The following is a 22,156-nucleotide window of genomic DNA, read 5'->3' as shown; positions in this document are numbered from 1 at the left end:
CACAGATAATCTGAACAATCACTACTAATAGTATGTATTGAGCACCTACTATACCACACACTATCTACTCTTGAGTACTTTATATATGTAAAAGTTAGTACTATTATTGCCTCTGCTTTACATATTAAGAAACTGAGTCACAGATCATTTAAATAACTTCTCGAGATCACATAGCAAAGAGTGACAGAGCCGGGATTTGCGACTCTGGCTCCAGAGTCCTCCAAATATAGGTCAATTCCAATAACAATACTAGATTCAAATTATAGACATAAAATAAGCACAAAAATACAGCCAAGCTTACATAGGAGGATGCCCTGTTTTGTTTTATACTTTTGTAATAATCCGTTTCTTTGTATCATCCAACTATCTAAACTTAAAAACCAACATCAGCAGTATCTTGACATAGAGCAAAAGGTGCTCCTGAGAACAAGCCAATCAACATCTGTTTTTTTAACCAACTATCAATTAAAATCCTATCTTTAAATGTAATGGTAATAAGGAAAGAAAAGTTTTATCAAGTAAATCAGGGTAATACCATACCATTTCCTTGATGAAAAATCTTGAGTTCCTCTCTTCTTCCTGAAGTCAAGCTTAAATTCCTTATCCTGTCACTCAGGATCCTACAAAATCCTCCAGCATTTAGTTTTTAATCTTTTCCCCCTTACACAGCCTGACGCTGCCACTCCTATCCTAATCTTACTTTCTAATTCTTATCTCCACAACTTTTCTCTCGTTGTCCCTGTAGCCAGGATGCCATCTTACTTCTCAGTTATCTCTAACTGTTCCCCAAGGTGCATACACAATCGGCAGTGTTTCTGTGAGTTAGCCTTCCTTTCTAGTATCTTCTTTTCTCTCAAACCTGGGAGCACACCAACTGTTCTAATCACTTGATGTTAATGCACACGTTGACTGAGCACCCATGATGTTCCAGGTGCTCTAAATATACACTTGTATATAATCCTTACAAAAGCTGGTATATGCCTCACTGCCTTCATTTTATTTAGGAAGAAACCAAAACTGAGACATCTGACTTGCCTATGGTAGACAGCTATTAAGAAGTGAATTGGAGATTCAAATTAAAGATTCAAACTAAAGCCAGAGTGAAATTTTTCTCAAAATTTTCCAAAATGAAATCTAGATTTTACCTTTAAAACTAACTGGTCAATATCTCATTGTACTACAGTTTTATGGAAAAATTAAGGATATACTAAGGCACACTGGGCCTAAGGGCCATGATCCATTTGTGTTATCCTCAGTGGGTATGGGGAAGGTAGCAAGTGTAGAGAGTGGAGAACATGTCCAGGTTGGACATAAGGAAGGGGAATGTGTTGACAGTGTTAAGAGGCTGCTTCTTCCTTGGGCTTTTTTTTTTTTTTAAGATTTCATTTATTTATTTGACAGACAGAGATTATAAGCAGGCAGAGAGGCAGGAAGAGAGAGAGCAGGAAGCAGGCTCCCCACTGAGCAGAGAGCCCGATGGAGGGCTCGATCCCAGGACCCTGGGATCATAATCTGACCTGAAGGCAGAGGCTTTAACCCACTGAGCCACCCAGGTGCCCCTTCCTTGGGCTTTCTTATTGCTGTCACCCAACTCAGCTACTCTGAAGTCATTTCCAGCACTTTTCTTCCTTGCTGCCTCCCACTATTAAGTCCTTAAAATCCAGGGACTCATTTTAGACCTAGGGGTTGCCATATGTTCTTGTTCTTGCCAACAAGATGTAAAAGGGTAACTGTCAGTACTTTCTTGGGTATCATGAAAATATATTCTTCTCAGAAAAGAGAGGCAGAAAAGAACACTCTGCTCCACCATCCTTTCTTTCTGCTTTGGACCCTGCCATGTGAAGCTATGATGATGAGGGATCTGGGCACCATCCCATCACCAGGAAGGGAGACAGTGGCAACATGATAGAATGGTATAAAGGATCAAGAGAGTCTGAGTGTCCTATGGCCTTGCTGAGCGACCAGACTCAGTGTGATAGTGCCCAGACCCAGCCTTCTGTGGTATAAACATTTCATCTTCATGGCGCAATCTTCCATGAGTTGAGTCTTCTGCCCCTTGCAGCCCATGACATCCTAAAACCAGTACACCATCAAATGGGTAATAGCAATGACTTTCTACAAGTTCTGCCCTCTTTGATGAAACAGATACAGTCTAAACAGTACAGGTAAGTCTCTGAGTCTCTGAGTGACATTTTTGTGAAGCAATAGAAGCAAACAACCCACAGGAAGCCTTGGCTTTTCATTGTTACATAGATTCTTGAGAAAATTTTGGTTGGACCCATAGCCTACAATCTATATAATAAGGCAGGAGAATTCTACCTAATGATTGTATCCTCACTGCACACAGAGAAGATAAGATTTTCTACAGAGTACTGGAAATAGCAGCACAATAGATGCTAATGTTAGGGGTCTGAATCCTGCCGGCCCTTTCTTGCAGATTTGACCCATTATTAGATGGTTGGATAGAATGGGCTTGGGGACCTAATGCAGAAAGACCTGTTCCACGCTCCCTGTCTGGAACCCATTCAGGAGAGTCATGTCAATTGCCTCATACCAAAAAAAGGTAGAATGCTAAAGATTAGTAAGACCTAATTATGCATGGCATAATGAGATCACCTATCTCAGGCCTTGGAAGAGACTCAGAAAGTTTCCGAGGGGCTCAAAGGACAGCTGAGAATTAAGAGCTGGAATACAGTCAGGGATTCACAATCCCCCAGCAGACTGAGAAAGTGATGGCATGAGAAAAATGGAAAGAAAATTAAGTGGAAAGAGAACAACTCAGAGACACTGTTTAATTACCCTGAAATAGAAAGACTGGGTTTTTATTTTTTTTTAAGATTTTATTTATTTATTTGACAGAGGATGAGAGATCACAAGTAGGCAGAGAGAAGAGGGGAAGCAGGCTCCCCGCTGAGCAGTGAGCCCAATGTGGGGCTCGATCCCAGGACCCTAGGATCATGACCTGAGCCAAAGGCAGAGGCTTAACCCACTGAGGCACCCAGGTGCCCCATAGGTTTTGGTTTTTTTTTTAATGTAAAGACAAAGGTGGTTTTTAATCCCCCTAGCAGTATTTAATAAACTAAGTTGATTTGTTTAATAAAGTTTCATTTTTACCATTGGAGTTGGTATTACAAATTTACAGACAATTTGACATCACTGGAATATGATGTCAGAGCTCATCTATCTAAGCTAACAGCAATTTCCCCAAATAGCCCCCAGCAGCAGGCTGCCCTATGACCATCGCATCTGACTGACCCAAAAGAAAAGACCTAATCTGACAATCTCCAGTGGAGAAATCCCACAGGCTAAGACATTTTAAGCGTGGATTATATTTCACAACCACAACGAGCAGGTCAAGCCCGCCAGAGGAAGATGGTTTCCTCAGCCTTTCCAGTCCCCACCACAAAGCACTGCCATGCTCAAGAACAGCCCTTGGTCACAAGAAGCCACATCACTCCATTGGGTTTGCCTTTGATACCAGCTTCCTGGGGGTACCTACCCATCCTAAGTAATGTTTCATTATCGGCAGACAGGCTTCTTGGCTTCCTGGGAATGGCTCTTTATGCCATTTGAAGTTCTGAAGCTCCCAAAAAGAGAATATTCGATTCATGAACCAAGTGAGATCCAAGCAAGGTGAGTGTAGAGGAGACACTTGGTCCCCTGCAGGACATCAACATAACTGCGGGTGTGTGACCAGACAACCTGGCTTAAATCCTAGGTCCACACCCTTCTGGGTCTATTACTCTTTCCTCAATTTCCTCATTTGTCAAATTGGAAGGCTGATGTCTACCGCAACACACTTATCTGAAGATAAAAAGAGATCGACTGGGCTATACAAGAAATACAACAAATACCCATTTTCTCCCTTCGTCTGTTCTTTCATGTTAAAAGTTTTACCATATTCTGAGTTTAAGCACAACACATGTATGCTAAGGTTTAACAACCATGGTGACTTCATCTTTAAGTCAATTGAATTAATTGTGGCTTTGGCTATACCCATTGGCCTCCATAAATAAAGACAGGACCAGGAGACCTGAAACCCTCAGGTAACCAGTCGTGATCTACACTTGAACAGCTAGAGATGGCTTCATCAGTACTCATGCAACTGATGCTCACTCTATGCCAAAAGCGGGCCAATCTCGTCGTCAAGCCCAGGGAATAGAAAAGGGGACAATATAGTCTCTGTAATATGATGGCGGAGATAAGACAGATGCTATGGGGCTAAGATGAAGGATATGAAACTCAAAACCAAGACTGAGGAGCAAGGATGCTGTATCAGATGGTTTCAAGAAATGATAGTGGCCTGAACAAGAATTGTGATGATGGAAATTAAAATAGTTTCAAAAAGCACTGAAGAGGGGGCACAGGTGCATCTCGCCTACTGAGCAGGTGTAAATAGCAGGTGGGTGGAGGAGGTGAAGAGGACCACATAACATAGTCTATGAATACTAATTGAGGGCCTGAGTTGGGGAGACTCTGACAGAGGTGATGTGGAAGGCTAGAGGGCTAAAGCCACATTCCTCACATCCAGAAAATGCATATACATTTAAGCAAATAAGATATAACAAAAATTTCCCCATGTCCCCATGTCCCTTAGGCTATTATCTTTTTTATGGGGTTCTATTCAATTCTCAACAAAGAAAAAAGTAGTAAAAATAAAAGGCAGTGGGCATCTGGGAAGAAGTTTTTGGAAACTTCAGAAAAATTCCCTTGAAACCCGCACATAATTGTTTCAGTCTTACAGGGAAAGTAGATGAAAAGAACGGATTGTGTCATTGCACTTTGAGCCACATACTGCAAAGCCTAGGTGCTCCTTCTAAGGGCTGGTTTCATTTCTATGAAGAGGAAAGAAAACCATAGCCTCTGAGTTACTCTTCGGGAATTATAGCAAGTTAAACATTTTCATTTAAAGCCCGTATTTCGGGGCACCTGGGTGTCTCAGTGGGTTAAAGCCTCTGCCTTCGGCTCAGATCATGATCCCAGGGTCCTGGGATCGAGCCCCGCATCGGGCTCTCTGCTTGGCGGGGAGCCTGTTTCCTTCCTCCTCTCTCTCTCTCTCTCTCTCTGCCTGCCTCTCTGCCTACTTGTGATCTGTCAAATAAATAAATAAATAAAATCTTAAAAATAATAAAACCCATATTTCTTAAAATTATATATCCCCTTTTTATATATAGGTATGTTTGAGAAGCTATCATATCAATGTCCTGAAAAGGTAAAATTAATGTGTTATTAGGTTTTACTATGGACCCTCCATTTCTGCCCTAGGTAACATAAAAAGTATAAAGATTACTTCCTGAACCCCTATCATATCCCACATTCTCCTTGTCATATTTGTATGAGCCCCACCTCAAGTTGGGGACAACCTGAGGTGGGACCCATCTTCCTTGACTCTTCCCCTTCATCGGGTACTTTTTCTACACCATCTCTGGGGCCCTGAGTCTGTTCCAGTGGCTGAAAGCTGCTGCTTTCAGGGAAAGGCCTGTACCATCACTGTAGCACATATTAATAGCCAGATAGGGAGTGAAGGAAAAGGACAACTTGAACCCCCCAGGCTGTTGCCCCAGCTTCTGCTCCACTCCGAATTCATTAACCATCCTGGTCCAGAGAACATTGCAAGAAAAATGATGTGCAGGCAGATTCACAAAACCTAATTCAGGATCCAAAGCCAAGATAGAGATAGAGCAAGGTCAGGAAATGAATGGGAATTTGGAGGAACAAGACCAAGCAGGAGTAAACATTAAAGTATATGGCATAGGTCTGAGTTCTTGGGATGTAGTTTAAAAACAAGGTAAAAAAGACTACTGAGGAGACATAGCAATGAGCTAGGAGGCAGTAAGGAATACTTAAGGACTATTTTAAATACTATTGTACCACTCTTACCCTAATCAAACATACATGGACATTGATTTCTTACCTGTCATTTGCCTTGTCTTTGAAAATAGGACAATAGCTTTGGTTTTCAGCCAAACAAATAACCAAGTGTCACAGCACATAAAGAGTAAGAATCTCTTGTTATCCTAGACTCCTTATCCCTTGGGTGAGACATAATCCTAACTCACTATTACCTCCCCATTCTGATGTTACACTAACTAGGGTTAGGACAGCCATCTAAGACTTCCTCAGATTTCCCACTTCCAGCCAATAGCTGACTTCACCACCTTGATTGTTAGGAATTGGGGCAGCAGTCTGATCTCCTCATATGATCCAGTGAATGTATTGCCAAAGGAAATGTTGAGTACTGGTTCACTAGTAGCACAGAAACTTTGTAGCTGGTTGGAGTTACTGAGATCAGGGACTATACATCCCCTTATAACTCTCCCTTCAGAGTGTTAATATCTCTTTTTTCTCTCTTGGATGCATTCTACAGATCAAATGTCAGGCGGAAAATGATGTTCTTGGGGAAGTCTAGGTGGTCTCAGGAATGACAGAACCTCCTTTTCTGCTGACATATACAAGATACTTGAGTAACAGCATGAAGTAAGCCTACAGCAATGAATCTTTCTCTTATTCAGGTGAGAAGAGATTGGGTTTATTAATTTTGTTTTCACCAAATGTACCTTAATATCAGTATTTCTAGGACTCTTTCAGCATTATAATTTAAAACAGAGTTTAGTGTGATAATGTAGAGTATAATGTTTTGATTCTGGTATAAATTCACCATATGTGAGAAAAGGGAAAGGAAGAAAAGCTGGCAGTTCAGATAAGAGAAAATAGTGGACTAAGAAGCTCTTATATTTGATAAAGATATAAAAGTAAAAATTGAAATCATTGACATTAACTGAAGACTTTGAAAACCATTTACTCTGAAACTGAAATTATTCAGATATGCCTGGCATCATTCCATCCAGAATTAGACCTTGCATTCAATCTTTATACTTTCTCCCTAAAGGGAATGACAGTTCCCCTATAGGGTATGGGTGCTAGATCTGGGGATGGGAAAATAAGATGGGTGTGGGACATTTTGTGGTTGGAGATGGTGATCTATTCAGACATTCTGGAGATAGTATAGTGGCAAATAAGTAGTAGACATGAGATGTTTATACAGCAGAGCATTCAAACAGCAAAAAGATGACCAGAAAAATAATAATTATGTTCCACTAGAATAAGATTAATGTGTAAGTAAGCCTTGAGTCCATGATAACATTTAAAAACAAAAACTGACCCATGAATGCTAAGACTATAGAAGTTGGAACTGAATCACGCACATGAGACTTAAGTGTTATTTACAGTAAGATGGGTTATTTATCAAATAATTAAGAGAATTCTGCACTGAAGTTTAGCCAGTCCAGGTTACCCATGACAAACTGCTTTCCCTCTTGTGGGGGTTTTAAAGCACAAAGCATTTTGTAAAGAGATAGGGTCTGTGTTCATCTCTGAATCTAACTGGGTTTGCAGTTGTTTTAACTTGGAGAGGACGGTGTGGTAGAGATGATGCTATGCGATTTTGAAGATTGGGTCACAGAAGGTCACATAGTTGTACCTTACTTACAGGAATACTCACTTTTGGATCCCTGAGCCATGTAAGATGTTCAGTTATCCTAGGATTGCTGTGCTTTGAGGAAGCCCAAACCATATGGACAGACTATGTGTAGGTACTCTGGTCACCATTCCCCACTGAGATCAGCATTAGAGTCACCCCAGCTCAAGTGCCAAATATGTGAGAGTAAAGGTCTCTAAAATATTATGACCTGATGCCATTTACATTACCCAAAGTTTTCAAGACCTCCTATGGAGACCTCAGATATCACCAAGTAGTAACAAACCATTCGTGCTACCTCCTATCCAAATTCCTCATTCACAACGTAGGCAGTGAATCTGGAGGCAGTGGTTTTTTTACACAACACTATGTATTCATAGCATCTCCAGACTCTTAGGCAGGAACCAACTACATGAATAAAGTCTTAGGTATGCAGGAAGTGCTGCCCCGTATTATTATGCCTTTGATTTTGCTTAGCGTTTATATGTCTAATGCCTTCCAGACAAAAATCAAGTAAAGTAGAATGATAGCAACTCAAGAAATTTCTACTAAATGTAATCACAGCAGAATGTGCATCAAAAAACAGAGCACAAATCTCCTCCCTGAGACTGTAACTAATTCAAGTTCCCAAGAAAATGCCTCAGGGCAGTGACTCTTGAACTTTGATTTACATCAGTATCATCTGAGAGACTTGTAAAATAGAGAGGCCCAGGGCTTTACCTACTTAATGTATCTGAGTCTCTCTGGTCCTTTTTTTTTTTTTTTTTTTTTTTTTTTTAAGATTTATTTATTTATTTTAGAGAGGGAGCACATGAGAGGAGGAGCAGAAGGAGAGACTGAGCATGGAGCCTGCAGCAGGGGAGCCCAGGATCATGACCTGAGCCCAGATCAAGAGTCAGATGTTCAACCAACTCAACCACCCAGGCATCCCTGCTCTATTCTTTGTTAACTCTCTAGGTGACTCTGAAACACATGAATGTTTGAGAACCGCCGAGACAGTACTACGGAAAGTAAGTAGAGAAAGGGGGGCCAATGTAGATAAAATGGCATTACTTCCTGTCCATATAACCACTGCATGTAGGAAAATGTTGAGAAGCTTAGTACCCTTTTTCAGCCTGTCTCAGAGAGTTTCTAAGAAGACAGTGGCTTAATTGCCGTGTCTTCTCCCTCTGACTAGAATAAGCACCCCTGCCCACACAGACTCAACAACCTGAGGTTGTGTGCCCATGCCTTCATACCACAGGACAGACAAGCACCAATTTATTTGCCAGCTAACTGTGTAGGAGTGGGGTTATCTATCCTCAACATACAGAACCCGCAGGAACAACTGTTTTGTTTTTTTTTTAACTCAGTGTTTCTCAACTTTGACTACATATTAGAATCATCTGGAAAACTTTTAAAAGTCCCCATTGCTGTACCCCAGACTATTATAACAAGGTCTGGAAGTGGATCACAGGCATAGGTTATATATATACATAAGGCTCCCAAGAGGGTTCAAAGTCTATCCAAACTTGAAAACCACTGTCTCTAACTCAAATTCTCACAAATGAGGGTGATTCATTCTGAATTAAAAGAGAAGTCTGTATCTTTAAGGATCATCCTTTTATTAGGATACTCTCATAACTTGGTATCAGATAAAATAGTTAAAAATATGAGAACATGTGCAGAAAGATAAGCTCCAGAGATAACTGTCCATATTTCTGCCCTCTCACTACCATATTGGCAAAATAATAGGCAATTCCTTTAGAATTAATAGACAACACCAGCAATGTCAAGTGAAATTTGAAATTAAAATATACCATTTACACAGCCCCTCATTAATGCTTAGATATAAATCTAATAAAAGCTGCAAAATATATAATATTTGAAGAAAACTACAAAACTCTGAAGAATTAAATCAAAGAAGCGCTAAATAAATGAAGACATATTCCATTTTTATGGATCAGAACTCAATATTGTCATGATGTCCATTCTTCCCATCTTGATCTATAGATTCAATACAATCCCAATCAAAAGCCAGGAAGTCATTTTGTGGATACTGACAAACCAATTCTAAAGTTTATATGGAAAGGTAAATGATTCAGAATAGCCAACATAGTATTGAAAGAGAACAAGTTGGAGGACTATCTTCAACACTTACTTACTACAAAGCTACAATAATTGAGATAATGGTGATGTTTCCACAACTCTATAAATTAACAAGAGCCAATTTAATTATATACTTCAAATAAGTGAATTTTTTTTTTAAGATTTTTTCTTTATTTATGTGACAGAGATCACAAGTAGGCAGAGAGGCAGGCAGAGAGAGAGGAGGAAGCAGGCTCCCTGCAGAGCAGAGAGCCTGATGTGGGGCTCGATCCCAGGACCCTGGGATCATGACCTGAGCTGAAGGCAGAGGCTCAACCCACTGAGCCACCCAGGTCCCCCCAAATAGGTGAATTTTATGGTAAACAATAAAACTGTTTAGAAAGATACAATGTGGATTTAGTTTTAACGTTCTGGGGGAAAAGGGGCATCTGGGTGTCTTAGTTGATTAAGCATTGGACTCTAGATTTTGGCTCAGGTCATGGTCTCAGGGTCATGAGATTGAGCCTGGCATCAGGCTTCACACTAAGCCTTGAGCCTGCTTAAGATTCTTTCTCTCCCTCTCCTCTTCCCTTCCTCACCCCACTCCCCCTCCTCAAAATAAATCAATAAAAATAAAGTTCTGAAAAAAACAAACAGGCAAAAATAAAGATTAGTACTCTGAAAAAATTACTTTAAGGAAATAGGAGAAAAGAGAGCTCCAATAATTTTTTTCAACAATGCATGAGCTCTATAAAAATATTAATTAAATATATTGTTTACTATTATATGCCAAACGCTGTTCTAAGTGCTTTACATTGTTTTATCATTAAATAATCCTATAAAGCTGATACTATATCCTCTTTTAGAGATAGAGAATCTGAGCCTAACTGGACATTAAAAAAAATGAAATGATAGCATAAAAAGAGAGGCTTAAATTAAAAGGAAGGTGGTAGTGCTAAAGAAATGATTCAAGGAATTAACAATGCCATTACATTATTGTAAATGCTATTAGAAAGACTGAAAAATAATGAAGATCCAAAGGCAGTTTAATGATGATCAGAATGGGATTGAAAACAGTACGGTCAATGCAGAAGAAAAGGAGAAAGAGATTAATGTGATCAGATAATAGATGATAGATAGATGTGGATGACATAAAACAAGGACCAAAGAAAAGATAATAGTGTTCTGAGGGGTGTAGGAGAGAACAGCATAAAACAAAGTTAAAGGCTATTATCTACATTTTCTCTTAGCAGAGGAGAATTTTAAATATAAATGGCACCATCGCTAACAAGATACTAGATAAAAATGTCCCTGCAGCTGCACTGAGGACCTCACACACAGCATCTTGTTTGATATCACAATCCTAAGAAGCATGCACTCTAATTATGCCCATTTTACAGATGATCCTTAGAAGAAGATGACTGCATATTCCCAGCTTGCCTAGGACAATGCTGATTCACTCCAGTGGTACCTCGATAAACTAATATAAATTACTTTAGGCAACACTCCATCCTCAAAAGTGTCAGAAATGTGGACAGCAAATTACATGATGACCTTACTTTGAGCCTAAGACCATAGCTGGTAAGCTGCAGAACCAAAACTTATAGTCAAATAAGTCTCTAAAGTCTTTTTTCTTAACCATTTTATTATAACAACTCTGTAGAGCGAAAGTGTTTATCATATCAAGTCAAAATTAGTGAAAAGTGGTCATTCCAAGAAATCGTGCATTTCTTTTCTTTTCTTTTCTTTTCTTTTTTTTTAGAGATTTTATTTATTTGACAGACAGAGATCATAAGTAGGCAGAGAGGCAGGCAGAGAGAGAGGAAGGGAAGCAGACTCCCTGGTGAGCAGAGAACCTTGGGATCATGACCTGAGCCTAAGGCAGAGACTTTAACCCACTGAGCCCACCCAGGTACCCCAAAAATCCTGCATTTCAAAGATAAATGAACAAGTCTACATGTAGCATTCAGTAGAAGCAATCATTTAAAAAGCAACAAGTACTTAATTTAGTAAGTAAATAATATCCTAGACTTATTCACCACAACATTTAATGGCATAAAACAATTTATATACAGACAAGTTGTAATTAATGTAGGAAAACAATAAAAAGCTGTTCTTAAAAATATACAAAGTGTTGGGCAGCAAATACCCAAGCAATTACTTGAAGACATTCTTCAGCTAATGGTGGGATAAATCAAAATGCAGACTTCACAAATACAAAAGTAAGATAGAGAAGGACTGGCAGTGGGCAACAATCCATTTTAAAAATAAAATTATAGGGGCGCCTGGGTGGCTCAGTGGATTAAGCCGCTGCCTTCGGCTCAGGTCATGATCTCGGGGTCCTGGGATCGAGTCCTGCATCGGGCTCTCTGCTCAGCGGGGAGCCTGCTTCCCTCTATCTCTCTCTCTGCCTGCTTCTCCGTCTGCTTGTGATCTCTCTCTGTCAAATAAATAAATAAAATCTTTAAAAAAAAATAAAATTATATATAAATTGATCCAGAAAATATGGTGTCTGGACAAAATGTGCATATTTGATTTCTTGAAGAACTATCACCATATTTAACTTCTCTACTGCATCAGCAATTCCAATGCATATCAGTTAAAAATTTTATGAAGAAGTGGGTAGAAGAAGGTGAAAGGGAATGTACGTGCAACCGTTTCCTATTTTTCACAGAGGGAACTGAATCAATGATGTCTCATTTCCAGTGTTGATAAATTAACAAAGCTTTAATTAAATTATTTGAAGATACAAAAGGTATATATTAGCAGAAGAAAAAACTTGTACGTCTTTCACATTATAGAAAAAAAAACAACTAAAGAAAACCTTAAAAAGATTATTAAAAAAAGAAAAGATAGCATAAAAACTAAAGAAAATACTGAAAACAATAGAAAAGGATGGAAAATAGAGGTGAGAGTCAGAAAGTGTATTAAGAGACCAAACATAAAATGTTTAACAATAATTACAAATGGTTAAACTACTCTCTCAATAAAGGCAAGAGGGATGCCTGGGTGGCTCAGCAGGTTAAAGCCTCTGCCTTCGGCTCAGGTCATGATCCCAGGGTCCTGGGATCGAGCCCCGCATCAGGCTCTGTGCTCCACAGAGAGCCTGCTTCCTCCTCTCTCTCTCTGCCTGCCTCTCTGCCTACTTTGTGTTCTCTGTCTGTCAAATAAATAAATAAATTTTTAAAAATCTTAAAAAAAAAAGGAAAGACACTCTAACATTACACAAAAAATATATAAGTAAAACCTAAATAAATAAATAAACTTATTTACAGATGACTTAAAGCCAAAGACTAAAAAACACAGGAAAAAGGACAAGAGAAGATATGCAAAGGATATTAATAGAAAAGAAAAAAGGCCAATGTGTCAGGGACCGATATCTGCCAACTCAATCTCCATGCTTAACGGACTAACTTAAAGAACCCTCATTTTGTGCTCGCTATGGCGCATATACTAAAATTGGAACAATACAGAGAAGAATAGCATGGCCCCTTGCACAAGAACCCTCATGTTACGGGACATGACAATATTCCCAGTTTCTCTTACAAACAGGAGAAGCCAGAGAATCAAAGAAACAGTGGAAAGACACTGGGGGAGTTTTCTAGGGAAGCTTCTTTTAAAAATGCTGAGCACCCTTTTGCTTTCTCCACTTGCTCCCTTCCACTGGCTGGGTTGCCAACACGATAAAACTGGAATGTCCATCTTGCAACCAGATGTTGACCTTAAGGATAGAAGCAATTCATCAAGGATGCTAAAGCAGGAACGTACAATGGGCCTGGGTCACCGATGACATCCTGGAACCTCTTGATAGTTACTTGAGAGGGAAAACAAACAAAACAAACAAAAGTCCATCCTGTTTTCAACTAGTCTTCAGATCCTTGTTTCCTGTACCCAAAAGCAATTCTTCACTGATACCATAAAATCAGTATAAAACCAAAATCCAATGTGCAAAAAAAAAAAAAAATTAAATGTGACAGAAGGGAGTTGCGGGAAATTGGAAGGGGAGGTGAACCATGAGAGACTATGGACTCTGAAAAACAATCTGAGGGTTTTGAAGGGGCGGGGGGTGGGAGGTCGGGGTACCAGGTGGTGGGTATTATAGAGGGCACGGATTGCATGGAGCACTGGGTGTGGTGCAAAAATAATGAATACTGTTATGCTTAAAATAAATAAAAAATAAATTTTAAAAAAATGTGACAGAGAATCCCTTTGTTGAATGATATAATCCAACATGAGTATGTGGCATAAATTTTTCTGTAACTATAATACATGAAATTGAATGAAGGAAATGCTATAGGAACTACAAAGAGAAACTTACAGAATTTCAATTAGAATGAGAAACATAAGCAAGCTTCTCTGAATCTTTGAAAACTCAAATAGAACCATTAGGTAAGAAAATAAAGGTTCTAAAGAATACAGTAGAATTAAAGAGGGTACTTTGACACGTAGGCATATGAATATGTTCATGTGTATCTATATTTAAGTGTCTTATAAATAGAATTTCATGGACTTGTTTTTCAAAAATCGATTATATGAAAATATTTAAATATTTCAAAATATAGATTTTATCTTCAAATTATAATTCAACAAATAAATAAAAATGTAAAGTACATTAGATTGAACAGAAATACCAACATTTGGAAGTCACTCAAAATAATTCTTTGGTCCAAACAGAAATCAGAGTGCATATTACATGTATTCTAAAAAATAAGGAATATATGAATATATTCAATATATAGAATATATATTATTTGATATATATTAAAATAAGAATAATATGCCTCAGAATCCATATGACATAGCTAAAGCATATTCAGAGGAAAAGTCATTGCTTTAAACATGAAAGAATGAAAATAAATGTAAAGCATTTAATCCAAGGGTTCAGATAAAGAACAGCAAAATTAAGACAGAAAAAGAAATAGATCAAAGAAGCAGTAGCAAAAATACCACAAGAAAATCTTTTGGGGAAAATCAGAAGAAAAGTACTCAAAGATGATTGCTCAGTGCACAGTTTCTGAAAAATCAGACACAACTGAAAACTCAGTTATTATGAGAAGGAATGCAGAAAATCATGGGAACATCACATATTAGCATTACAGGGAAATAGCCATTATATTTATTGATATAAAAGCCCAAAATGTGTGAAATTAAAACGCAGAACCGTAAGCAGAATGCATAGTATGATCTCATTGGGTAACTAAGGAATACATTAGCAGATCATATAATTTCTATATTTGCATTTCAGGTCAGTATTTAGAGTAGGAAAGTTTTGTTGATATAATTAGAAAAATACAATCCTTAAAGTTTAGACCTCTAAATCCCATTTCCTCTGGTGTCCTCTTTAAAGTAGAACACTGCATTCCTTTTCTTTAGGGATAATATCTCTTAGTCATTATAACATATGTAACCTCTTGCACCTATTACAGCAAGCAATTACCAGATGTAATACTGCATTTATCTTTTCTCTAGGATCCCAAGGATTTCTCTCTGCTTTCAAAGCAATTTCCCCTCAGAGGATACTATTATTTCATAGTAATGATTCAGAGCCCTTACCACCCCCTCAGAATGCAATCCAAAACTAAAGGAAAATTAACCAGTGTAGGGAGTCAATGATTGGTTCCAATTTGGTGTCTCTACTTGAAAAGCTCTCCTTTACCAGGAGCTCTCTGCACCTTTAAAATGGAGAAACGTGCACCCACTTGAAAGCAATATCCTGGGAATTAAATGTTGTGACATATGTCAAACTCCCAGCACAGAGATTTGGTGGAATCCTTCGTTTTCTCTCCCCCGTATCCTTTCCAACCTCCTACATGATTAAAACTCATCTAACCAATCCACATTCTCACAGATCCTAAAAGAGGCAAGGAGAGAATAAACAGCCAGGCGTGCATTGATGTATCTCACTTAGATACTGTGTGGAACATTGTATCGACAGCAAGTTTAGACTGTCAGCTCATTCCTTTGAGAGAGAAGTCACAGGGCATGGGAGGTGGCCTGTCTGTTATCACCTCAACCTTGAGAAATTTAGTCTCTGCAGGCAGTGGCACCTTCTGGTATCCGAGGATCAAAATCCCACTGGAGGAAGTTAATTTCCTTTGTCCTAAACCCACACTTAGTCACCGTTTTCCACACTGGTGGATAAAGAAAAGTTGTATGCTTCATCCAAAGTAATAAAAACACTAAAAGCCAAACTTAAACCTCAGAACTGGGATCTTCCTCTGAACTTGGAATTTAATTCTCCTTAACTACTCACTTGGAGATTAATCGCACTCTGCCTGTGTCACTCACAGATTTCATATTATTTTACTTTTTCTGTGATTCAGCCCAGAGAGTTCTATTTTCTGGTCTCTCCGACCAAACCATGAGCTTTCCCAGAGCACCTGATAAAATGTATACTTCGTTTAGCAATTGCTCAAGAGATTGTTTCTTCCTACCAATAACCCCTTCAATTCAATGCAGCATGAATTTTTTCATGCATACAGTTTGGACTCTGTAAGAAAAGACTTAATTTGAAAGAATTGTTCCAGAGGGGAAGGACTCCACTGCAACAGGGATAAGAGGACCGTTACCACAGGGAGACTGTTCCCACCAGGAGATGTGCAATCTTCCGAAGGGTTAGGACTCAACGAGGTTTATGAGGCTGGAAAGAAGCAGGCATGGAGAACAGGGATGAATGGAATAGTATGGTCTGATAGCAGAAGGAAAATGCTTTCTTGAGGGACCGGCCATTCTAGTGAAGCAGGGCTTGTAAGAAGGGGTTGTAATCTGGCTCAGAGGGGCTGAAGTTCAGCCTGGGAAAGGACAGAATCTTGACTAAAATTGGTTTAACGAGCATTGTACTCCCAGTTGATCAGTGGGGACACAGTAGTTTAGCTAACATTTATGAGGCAAAGAAAGGGAATTGGAGGGTCTATGGCTGGCCTTGTTACAGCTGGCCGTGACCCACAAGGGGGCATCCATGAGTCTGATCCCAGCCAAATGGGAAACAATGGTTACTCACAGTAATTGGTTATTTCCTGTTTTCCCACAGGGTCCGGTAAGGTTCAGTGTGGTCATAGGATACAAAAAGAAAAGGGGCAGCTTGGGACACCTGGGTGGCTCAGTGGGTTAAGCCGCTGCCTTCTGCTCAGGTCATGATCTCAGGGTCCTGGGATCGAGACCCACATCGAGCTCTCTGCTCAGCGGGGAGCCTGCTTCCCTCTCTCTCTCTCTCTCTGCCTGCCTCTCTGTCTACTTGTGATCTCTCTCTGTCAAATAAATAAATAAAATATTAAAAAAAAAAAAGAAAAGAAAAGAAAAGGGGCAGCTTCTGCCCTTTAGGAATGTGGAAACTAAACAAAGAGCCCAGGAAAATTTACACACATAAAAGAGTCATAATGAAGAAGAAAAGAAGGAAGACAATTAGCATTAATGGGATCAGTATTATCTCATTTAATTCCCCACCCATTCAGGCACGACTGTCATCCCTGTTCACAGAGGACAAAAGAGAAGCTTCAGGGTGTCCCTGTACTCATGGAAAGGAAGTAGCAGAGCCAGCTTTGGATCCAGATCACTCTGACTGCTGTGGTTACAGTCATACGTGAAAATTCAAATAATGACTGAGTTCTGGGAAGGTCAGGAAGTACCTGGGAGCTCCGAACTCCGTCTCCTTTACATAGGACTAAAGAGAAGACTTCGGACTTCCAAACTGCAATGAGGGGGAATGGCATCCCCACTGAGATGGACCCCATTAACCATCAAATGTATACAAGAACCAACTTTAAATATGTTGTCTATAGTTTTTTATTCCAAAGTTGATGAATGCTCTACTTTAAACATTATAGAAAAACAATGTATTTGTTCAAGGTTGTAAATATCGTAGCCAGGGTTCCGTGATAAATGAAGCAGGAAGGTGGTGGGAATTCAGGGAACCTTGAGCATCTCCCTTCCAAACCCTCTCCAACATTCTGCTCACCCCATCCTCGAAACTGAATGCTCGAATGATACAACAGGACAGGAGGCAGTTGTGGGGAGGGGGGGCGGGGGGAGTTGTTGGGGGGTTGGAGAGGAGAACTGGGCACATACACAGGCGGACCAGAAAATAAAAAGTGAGACTCTCCCAGACACCACTTCTTTTTCAAAGCCCCACCTGACTGTGCCCCAGGAGCAAGACGAGTAAATACCTTATTAAGGTAGTTTCTTAGCAGTTTGTGCAAATTTCTCTTTTCATATCTCCAAGCCTTGGTCCCATTTTACTGAGACGCCTCACTCTGGGATCTGAAGCGTTCTCAGGAGCAGGAACTAAACCCCACTCACCGCCCGAAGGTCAGGCAGGCGGAATGAATTACTGAACCACCCCTCACAGGCCGAGAGCATCCAAGGGGTGGATCGGAGTTTTATGACCCATTTCCTTACCTGGAAATTCTTCTTTCAGGCTCTCGTTGCGTAGTTTTTAGGAAAGCAAGTCTTGGAAATGGGATCCAAACTGCGTGTCTGAATGTCTCCGAAAGGGAGGTTAACTCTATGACTTCTCGGTGCTCCGAAAGAGAGAACAAAACTCTCTGGAGGTCCACAGAGAAAGGTGAAGGAAGCTTCCCTCCCTCTCTGGAGGTACGGGTGCCCTGCAGCTCAAACTTGGTCGGGAGAAAGCGGGGCGCCGAAATGAGGTCGAGCTCACTGTGGATCCCAGGAACACCAGAATCAGTCCCCAGGGCTGGAGACCTAGGGCAAGCTAACTCAGACAGCAGCCCCACAATAAATGCCCTGGGCATGCAGCAAAAACTCCCCACTGGGAGTTGGGCACCAGAGATTGCCCTGCTCCTAAAATGGTGTTTCTTTTCCCTGGAGGCACATTCGAATCACCTGGGGGAGCTTTTAACAATCCCAATGCCCAGGCGGCACCCTAGAACAATCTAATCAGGACGTTGGCCTCCGTGCATTGTATTTTATAAAGATTCCTAGGTTATTACAATGTATAGCCAGGACTATGAGCGTCTACCCTGGTGAGCACTGAACGTGTACAACATAGGGCTTTCTTTGAGAGGGTTCCCAGTTTCTACAGGGAACACAGAGATTTGAGGCTCACTCTTTGCAATGTTAGTAAAGGATTTACTAAGATTTGTATTAGGCAGGTGGCAAGGTGAGGATTACTAGGCTGCCTTTAATGATATACCTAGCAGAGGCTAGAGCTCCCCAAAGAGGATGGAATCAGCCCCCCAGCACTACTGGATCGCCAAGGCACAGTTTCTCTACTGCACCACAATTACTTGCTGGGTTTGTGATTGTTGTTGTTATGGGCTAACAGCTAATTAATAAAGCTAAAGTACTGATATTTTCTTTTTTTTTTTTCCTAAGATTTTATTTATTTGATAGTGAGAGAGGGGAGGGGAGTGGCTGGCAGAGGGAGAGGGAGAAGCAGCCCCGCTGAGCAGGGAACCCGACATGGGGCTGGATCCCAGGACCCTGGGATCATGACCCGAGCTGAAAGCAGCTGCTTAACCAACTGAGACACCCAGCTGCCCCAGTACTGATATTTTCAGCTGTGAAAATATTTCCTATGTTTTCTTCTAAGAGCTCATAGAAGTCTTGATTCACCCCAGATTAATTTGGGAGTGTGGTATGAAATAAAGGCCAAGGTTCATTTTCTTTTCCATGTGGATATCCAGTATTTTGGCACCATTTACTGAAAATACTTTTTACTCATTAGATTTTTTTACTCCTCTGTCAAAAATCAGGTGCCCTTACAAATGGGGGTCATTTCTGCACATATAAAATGTTTTGTCTTGAGCTACTTATCAGTCTGTTGTTGTTATTGCTGTTTTAGATTTTAATTATTTATTTGAAAGAGAGAGAAGGGGCAGAGGGGGGAGGCAGAGGGAGAGAAACTCAAGCAGGCTCTGTGCTGAGCCTGGATCCTCACATGGGGCTTGATCTCACAACACTAAGGTCATGATCTGAGTTAAAATCCACAGTCGGACCCAATCAACTGAGCCATCCAGGTGTCCCTATTTGTCATTCTTTATTTCATTATCACATTGTCTTGATTTCTGTAGCCTTATGGAAATTCTTGGCCTCCAACATTCTTCAATTTTAAGAGTACTTTGGATAATCTAGGTTCATTGCATTCCCATATTTTTGTATTAGTTTGTCCACTTCTACTAAAAAAAAAAAAGAAAAAAAAACTTAATTTGATTGTGACTGGAATTTCATTGAATCTACAGATCAGTTTGGGGAAAATTGACATCCTAACCACACTGAGTCTTCCAGTCCTTGAAGTGGTATAGCTAGCTCTCCATTTGTCAGAGTCTTCATTCATTTCTCTCAGCAATATCTTATAGAAATATTTCACATCTTTTGGGGCACCTGGGTGGCTGAGGGTTAAGTCTCTGCCTTCAGCTCAGGTCATGATCTCAGGGTCCTGGGATCAAGCCCCGTATCAGGCTCTCTGCTCATCGGGGAACCTGCTTCCCCATCTCTCTCTGCCTGCCTCTCTGCCTGCTTATGATCTCTCCCTCTCTCTCTCTGTAAAATAAATAAAATCTTAAAAAAAAAAAAAGTATTTCACATCTTTTGCTAAATACATTCCTAAGAGTATTAAATTCCTAAATTTAAAGAATTCTAAAGAATTATAAATGAAAATGTTCTGTAAACTTTGTTATCCAATCCCTTCCATTTATTTTTAATGTCTCTCTAAGACTCATTATTTAAATGCTTACACATGTATTTCTTTTGCTCACATTCCTTAACTATGTTTCTCTCCTTCTTTTTCTTATATCACTTTTAATGCCTTCTGAGAGTTTCTTACCTGAATTCTATCAAATTTTCCTCTTTTTTTGCAATTCAAAACATCTCTTTAGTGTTTTTTTCCAACAATATATTTTTATATCCATTTTTCCAGTTGGTACACCTTAAACTTCAGCTCTTCTCTACCTTCTCCTTTTCAAAAAACTACCTCCCACACTTGTGAACATTTAACCCATGGGGTAGTATGAAGTATAGACTTTAAAGTGGCCACCATGATCCCTGACTTCTGGAATTTATGTCTTTCCGTAATCCCCTTCTCTTGAGGGGCATTAAGCAAGAGGAATGGGATGTATGCAATTACACATATGTGATTACATAAGACTGTTGAACCCATGTTGGTAGAGTCTCTCTTCCCTTTACTGGCTTTGAAGGAACAGGTGCCATGGGTTTTACAGTTACAAAGAAATGAATTCTGCCAACAGCATGAGAGAGGTTACAAGTGCATGCTACCCCAGCTGAGGCTCTGATGAGATCCCAATCCTGGCCAGCACCTTGATCTCAGCCTAACACAAATGGGAAAGAAGAAAGACTGAGAGACTGGACTCCCCGTCTTTGTGTATTGTGACCTACTCCTATCAGCCCAGATCAGACTCTGGAATTGCTGCTACCATTTTTTTTCTCTGTTGTAACCATGAGCCAAGCAATAATCCACTTGGGCAATGTGTGCAGGAAAAAAAATGCACAAGTAGAAAGCATCCTCTCAGTCTATCCCTGTCCATGGCACCTGGCCCTTGTCTTGTCTCTATTTCCCCTCCCACCTTTAGCCTTCATCATACTGAGACCCAACCAGTCTCTGACTCACATCCAGAAATTTCTCCCAAAAAGGTACAGAGATGGTAAGTGTATTTAGCTCACAGCTTCTTCATAATTGGAATACTCTCATGTAACTGTCACCCTGACCAAGAAATAGAATATTACCAGCAGCCCAGGGGCTCTCTCCTAGCCTATTCCAGTCACTACTCAGCAAAGGCTTCTTAACTTTTAATTTATGTAAATGAAATCAAACAGTATGACTTCCCTATAACTCAAAATAAGAACTGTGAGATTTATGCATTTTGTTACCTATAGTGGCAGATCACTCATTCTCATTGGTATATGTTTTCCATGGTATGAATACACCACAATTTATTTGTCCACATTTCTCCTGATGAGCACTTAAGTAGTTTCAAGTTAGGGGCAATTACGAAGAAGCTGTTCTGTTCATCCTTACGTTTTTTGATTAACGTAAGTATTCATTTGTGTTGGGTATTTTCTTAGTAGAAAAACTGCTAGGTCATAGAATACACATATGATCAGCTTTAGATAATGCTGCCAAGAAGTTTTCCAAAGTGCTTGTACCAAGTTACATTGTCATAGTAGTGTATGATAGCTCTTCATCTTACCCATCCTTACCAGCAAAAGGTATTTCCCATCTTTATCATTTAAGCCTTTTTAACAGGTGTCTCATGGTTTCATGCTAGATCCTGTGCTCCATCAATGCCTCTCTCGTTTTTGTGGGATATCTTGGGGTGTATTCAGGTAAGAACATAGAAACCATAAGAGAAGTCCCAAGATCTGTAGTCAGCATACTAGAGAACCAGGGAGCTGATGTGTATTTTTAGCCTAAAATCTAGCAGGCTTGAGGTTCAAGAAGACCTAATGGTTTAGTTCAAGCCCAAAGACCTTTGAAGACCAATGTTCCAACTCAAAGGAGTCAGACAGGAGTTCTCTCTTATTTATGGGAGAATCAGCCTTTTGTTCAATGGTTCAAATGATTGGATGAAGATCACCCACATTAAGGGGGGCAATCAGCCTTACTCAGCCTACACATTCAAAAGTTAATCTCATCCA

At 39.9% G+C, this 22,156-nt stretch overlaps 1 protein-coding gene and 1 pseudogene across 1 annotated transcript in view; both read left to right on the top strand.

Annotated features, from left to right (window-relative positions):
* NPSR1 (neuropeptide S receptor 1) overlaps positions 1–22,156 on the top strand; it is a 183,173-nt gene that overhangs the window by 7,803 nt on the left and 153,214 nt on the right. The window contains exon 2 of the mRNA XM_032304415.1: positions 21,091–21,162. Within this exon, the coding sequence (XP_032160306.1) occupies positions 21,091–21,162 (72 nt within the window). The remainder of the gene's footprint in view (positions 1–21,090; positions 21,163–22,156) is intronic.
* On the top strand, positions 12,977–13,077 carry LOC116569748 (annotated as a pseudogene).

This window comes from Mustela erminea, chromosome 11 (assembly GCF_009829155.1).
Source record: "Mustela erminea isolate mMusErm1 chromosome 11, mMusErm1.Pri, whole genome shotgun sequence".
Taxonomy (NCBI): domain Eukaryota; kingdom Metazoa; phylum Chordata; class Mammalia; order Carnivora; family Mustelidae; genus Mustela; species Mustela erminea.
Note: the sequence above shows the minus strand (reverse complement) of the source record. Positions and strands in the feature narration are given on the sequence as shown.